General features: G+C 39.6%; 2 protein-coding genes across 2 annotated transcripts in view; one reads left to right on the top strand and one right to left on the bottom strand.

Moving 5' to 3' along the window:
• Positions 1-2,231: 2,231 nt before the first annotated feature.
• On the bottom strand, positions 2,232-3,585 carry LOC103768701 (olfactory receptor 11A1-like). Its single transcript, XM_008935855.1, is given in 2 exon segments — positions 2,232-3,176; positions 3,580-3,585. Coding segments are annotated over 2 exon segments (951 nt in total).
• Positions 3,586-3,645: 60 nt separating this feature from the next.
• Positions 3,646-4,708, top strand: part of LOC103768700 (olfactory receptor 1020-like) — a 7,750-nt gene continuing 6,687 nt past the window's right edge. The window contains exon 1 of the mRNA XM_008935854.1: positions 3,646-3,654. Coding sequence (XP_008934102.1) covers positions 3,646-3,654 — 9 coding nt within the window. The remainder of the gene's footprint in view (positions 3,655-4,708) is intronic.

Below are 4,708 nucleotides of genomic sequence, written 5' to 3'. Positions count from 1 at the left end.
CTATTTTCGCCCTCCCAATTAAAAAAAAAAAAAAAAAAGAAAGAAAGAAAGAAAAAAAAAACTTCTGTTGTAGATTTAATTTCCAGATACATTCAAATTACAGATTTTTATTTCAGTGTATATAATTTTTTTATTAGTTAAATAGGAGTATCAGTTCAGATTGTATGAGAGACAAATTCTACAATAAACATTTCAGTTACAGAATCTGGGGGTTTTTCTGCCTATTTATACACTGGTTCACTACCTTGTTTTATCTCTGTTGTCAAAGGAAAGCATTTCAGAAAAGAGAGAAAGAAATAGGTCAAGTTAATGGAATATTAGGATCTCTCCTGTCCAAAACCCAAATCTTATCCTCCCAGATTAAAGATTCATTATACAAATGGAACAATGGCCATTAGATCCTCTGGCATCTGTAATTATTCCCAAAACATGTATGTATGAAGGAAGAGATAAGCAGAAGGAAGGTGACCCCATGGTGATATACAGCACGTGCTGGAGTACATGAAAGAAATTTGTGTCCTTCTACCCAGGCTATTTACTAACATTTGTGAACTATTGCCTCTTTAGATCAAGCTGCAGTGCTCCCATGCCTGCCTGGGAGCACTTTCTCCCTTTCTGCAGCATGTTTTCACAGTGTCCTGTGGTGCTGGGGAACACAGAGCAACCCCTCACCACTCTTCACCCTGCAATCCCTGCTACCAAAATCTGGACATGTATACCCAACACTGCTAGAAAGAACAGTGATGAAAAGTGAATATAGAAAGGAATTTAGTTTAAATTAATATTTCTTATACTAATTTTACTGTACTTAAGGAGATCACAGGTTAGCTTTCTAAGTTTATGACTCATACCTAGGAGCTTTCTACAACCCTTGGAAAGAAATAAGCACCTCCAAACTGTGACTTGCCCGTTCCAACTAAGTCACAACTTTGGGAACAAGATAAGTCATGTATGGAAGAAGTGTTTGTGGATTTCCACTGACTTTTGAGGAACTCAAATACTCCTGGCATTGCCACATCTTTTCTTTCTCAAGTGGCTAAATTTAGCAGAAAAGGAGGCCACACCTGACACGTACAGTGTTCACATTCCTCCTGATCCCCAGATACCTGGTGAAGGGACAGTGGCACTACCAGTTGGTTTAGAATGAGGAGCTCCCTATCTCTGTCCACAAAGGAGCCAAAACACCTGTCACAGATTGTGTTACAAAGGTTTAGCTATCAAATTTAGGTGCGGCTTGACCCATGTTGTGCTATCACAGTGATCAAAGATTCATGTCACTTTACTAAGACATGTAAGTGATGCCTGAAAGTCTAATTCACATCATCAATCTTCAGAAGCGATGAAGGCTCTCTTCTTGGCAAAGCTTTTTTCTTTCCATGAGCTTCAAGAGCTTCAAAGGTAGCCCTAAGTACTGTCATGAAAGAAGATGCTGATCTGAAATTTTCAGATTCCTCTTTATAGAGTCACTATAGTGATAGAGATGTCTTTATCATCTTTGTCCCAAGGAAAGCATTGCCACCATCCACACTGCTGAAGGCAGCTCTTAAGGAAGCAATATCCAACCTTTGGACTTGCCATGCAGCCTGGCCTGGCTGTCACTTGCACAGCTGCAAGCTCCCTCCAGGATGCACAGGCAGAGAACGAGCATCCCATGACACAGGAGAAGCACTGGGACACCCATGACATCTTCACAAGGTAGCCAGAGGGGACCTCTGCCCCAGGACACACCTGCATGCTTTCAGAGCAGTAGTAGGCACAATCCAGGAAAGCATCCCCACAACACCTAAAAGACATTGTACCTCTGTATTTGGGCAGCTGAATCCTGCCACACCATGTGCCACTTGGCCAGAGTCCTCTCCTGTTCCCCATGTAGCCATATTGTCACATGGTGCCACTCTGCCATAGGGGACAATATTTCTTGTGGCTTTTGATTTTTAAGTGATTGAAGTAATATGAAAACATCACAAAACTGTTTTGAGTTTAATCAATATTATTTTGGCGTGTGTTTGATTTTACAGGATTTTTTTGAGGAAGTCCCAAAAAACCCATATTTTTTTCCCCAGTCACTCAACTTCAGTTATGACCAGGCAAATTGCTGTATCAGTGACCATATACTTGCTGTGGAAATCACCTCAAATGCTTTATACTTGTATAGTCTGGCCAAAAAAAGTCCCCAAAAAAAACCACACCATGTGACTATTTGCATGTCATCTGTATAAACCTATAAATGCCTAGACTTCTTTCCTCCGAGCTCCTCTGACTTCATTGTTTCTTAAGGTGTAGATAAGTGGATTTACCATGGTTGTCACTACTGTGTAGATGACAGAGGACATTCTATGAAAAGCTGTGAGGTTGTAAGGTTTTGGTAACATGTAGACAAGAATGACAGTTGAATAGAAAATAGTAACCACAATGAGGTGAGAGGAGCATGTGGAAAATGCTTTTTGTCTTCCTGTAGCTGAAGGGATTCTCAAGATGGTGATGACAATTAAAATACAAGATGTTACAATGAAAAGAAAGGGCAGCATAGTACATGTAACAGATATCAGAGATGTTACAGCCTCTATCAGAAATGTGTCACTGCAGGAACACGTTAGCATGGAGGCAAAGTCACAGAAGAAATGGTCAATCTCATTGTGATGACAGTACACCATTTGTGACATCAACAGTGTGATAACAAAGTTGATCATAAAATCACTTACCCAGGCCCCTGCAGCTAGTGCTACACAAAGCTTACCATTCATTAGGGTGACATAATGTAAAGGTTTGCATACTGCTAAGTATCAATCATAAGACATCACTACTAGGAGATAACACTCTACACCAACTAAAAAAGCAAATATGAAAAACTGTGTCATGCAGCTGCTCTAGGAAATACTTCTGTTGCCTGCCAGGAAGCTGGCCAGCAGCTTGGATAGGATGGTGGAGCTGTAGCATGTCTCCAGCCAAGACAAGTTACTGAGGAAGAAGTACATTGGTGTGTGGAGATGCTGACTGGTCACCACCAACATAAGAATGAGAATGTTCCCTATCATTGTCACCAAGTAGATCACCAGGAAGAGAGGAACCTGAAGGTCAGGTAAATCATCAAATCCCAGGAGGATGAATTCTGTAATGCAGGTTTGGTTTTCCTTTTCTGTAGCTGGCATCACACTGAATCTTGGGGAAAGCAAATACTAAAATGTAATATAACAATTTTAAAACTCTTTTCCATGCATAACTGTAAAGAGACACTATTCAACTGAATTCTTGGACCTCCATGTCCTGGTAACATTTAAAATCCCAACTCATAAAGCATTTCAACAATATTTTCTATGATAAAACCCTAATTTCTTCTTTCAGTTTCAATCACTGTCGTTATCCCTCAAGGACAAGATAGTTTTTGTTCTTTTCTACAAAGTATGGGTTATTACATGCCATTTTTTGGCTCAGTGTCCTGCTTCATTTCCTTGTCTTGTAAAGGCATACCCCAAATCTTAATTTTTGTGTTCTGGATATATGTTTATATATTTATGTATCTTCATCATTTCTTCATTCACTTTCTCCCCATGTCTCCACACCCTCCTTTGACAGGCTTACCTCCATGGTAGCCAGTTGTGGACTGGGGTCTCAAACAGTTGCTCTCATCGTGTTGTGGAATGCGGCATGGATTCTGTAAGCTGTCGTCTCTTTTCATCTTCTTTATATGAAAGCCAAGAGCTTAATCTTCCCCAGTGCTTGCTTTGGGTTTAATAAATCTCTATATGTACCGGAGTCAAGATGAACTCAGAGGTCCCTTGTTACTCATTATAAGTTTTTGAGTATGAACACAAGATCTCCTTCGATAGTTCAACTATTGGAAATTTTAAATAATTTCTCAATTGGGTAGAAACTTCCTAATAATATTCTTGATTAAAGTTAATAAAATGTTAATACTGCAATGAAATCTAACAGATTTTGCTTTCTTCCCTCACACACATATTTCCAATTTTATTCCATTTTCCAAAGGCTCATGAATGTACTGTGAGGTGGATATAATAAGAGGGGACTACTTCACAATCCACTTGAATGGCATCTTTATAACATGCCTTTGATGTAGGCACTCATGTATGGCATTTCAGAGAAGAACCTCTGCTGGGCCAAACCACAGCTGGTGCTTTCCACAGCTGCAATTTTGATCTCAGGCAGATGATTAAACCATCACCATAGATGCTCTGGCAGACACCAAACCCTGAAGCTATTTTTCTCAGTCTATACTGAAGGGATAGTTCAGCACGGTCTGACCTAGACCCCAGCTCTCTTGAGTGCTTTTCCCACTTTGGCTTCAGTGTCAAACACATGGCCAACAGGCAGAGGAGAGGGGGGAAAAACAAAAACAAAAACAAAAACAAAAAAAAAAAAAAAAAAAAAAAAAAAAAAAAAAAAACCTGGGCAGAAATTTAAAAAGTTGGTGTGTCACATTTTTCCTGTAATCTGATCTTTGATTTTTTTGCCTGACAACAAATTGAAATTGTTTCAATAATTAAGCTGATCACATGAAGCAACCATCTTTTCAGAAGTGGTTGTGTTCTCTGTACCTAGTGTTAGTGATCTAGGAGTGAGAAAACAGAGCACCTAACATGAGCACCCAGTGTCACATCAGATGCACTCAGGGCCAATGTACTTGTCTGACTGACCTGCTGTTACTGATGTTGCCTTCCTGAATTAAAGGTAACAACCACATATTTAT

The sequence above is a fragment of the Merops nubicus genome, unplaced genomic scaffold (genome assembly GCF_000691845.1).
Source record: "Merops nubicus isolate BGI_N331 unplaced genomic scaffold, ASM69184v1 scaffold17002, whole genome shotgun sequence".
NCBI classification, from domain to species: Eukaryota; Metazoa; Chordata; class Aves; order Coraciiformes; family Meropidae; genus Merops; species Merops nubicus.
Note: the sequence above shows the minus strand (reverse complement) of the source record. Positions and strands in the feature narration are given on the sequence as shown.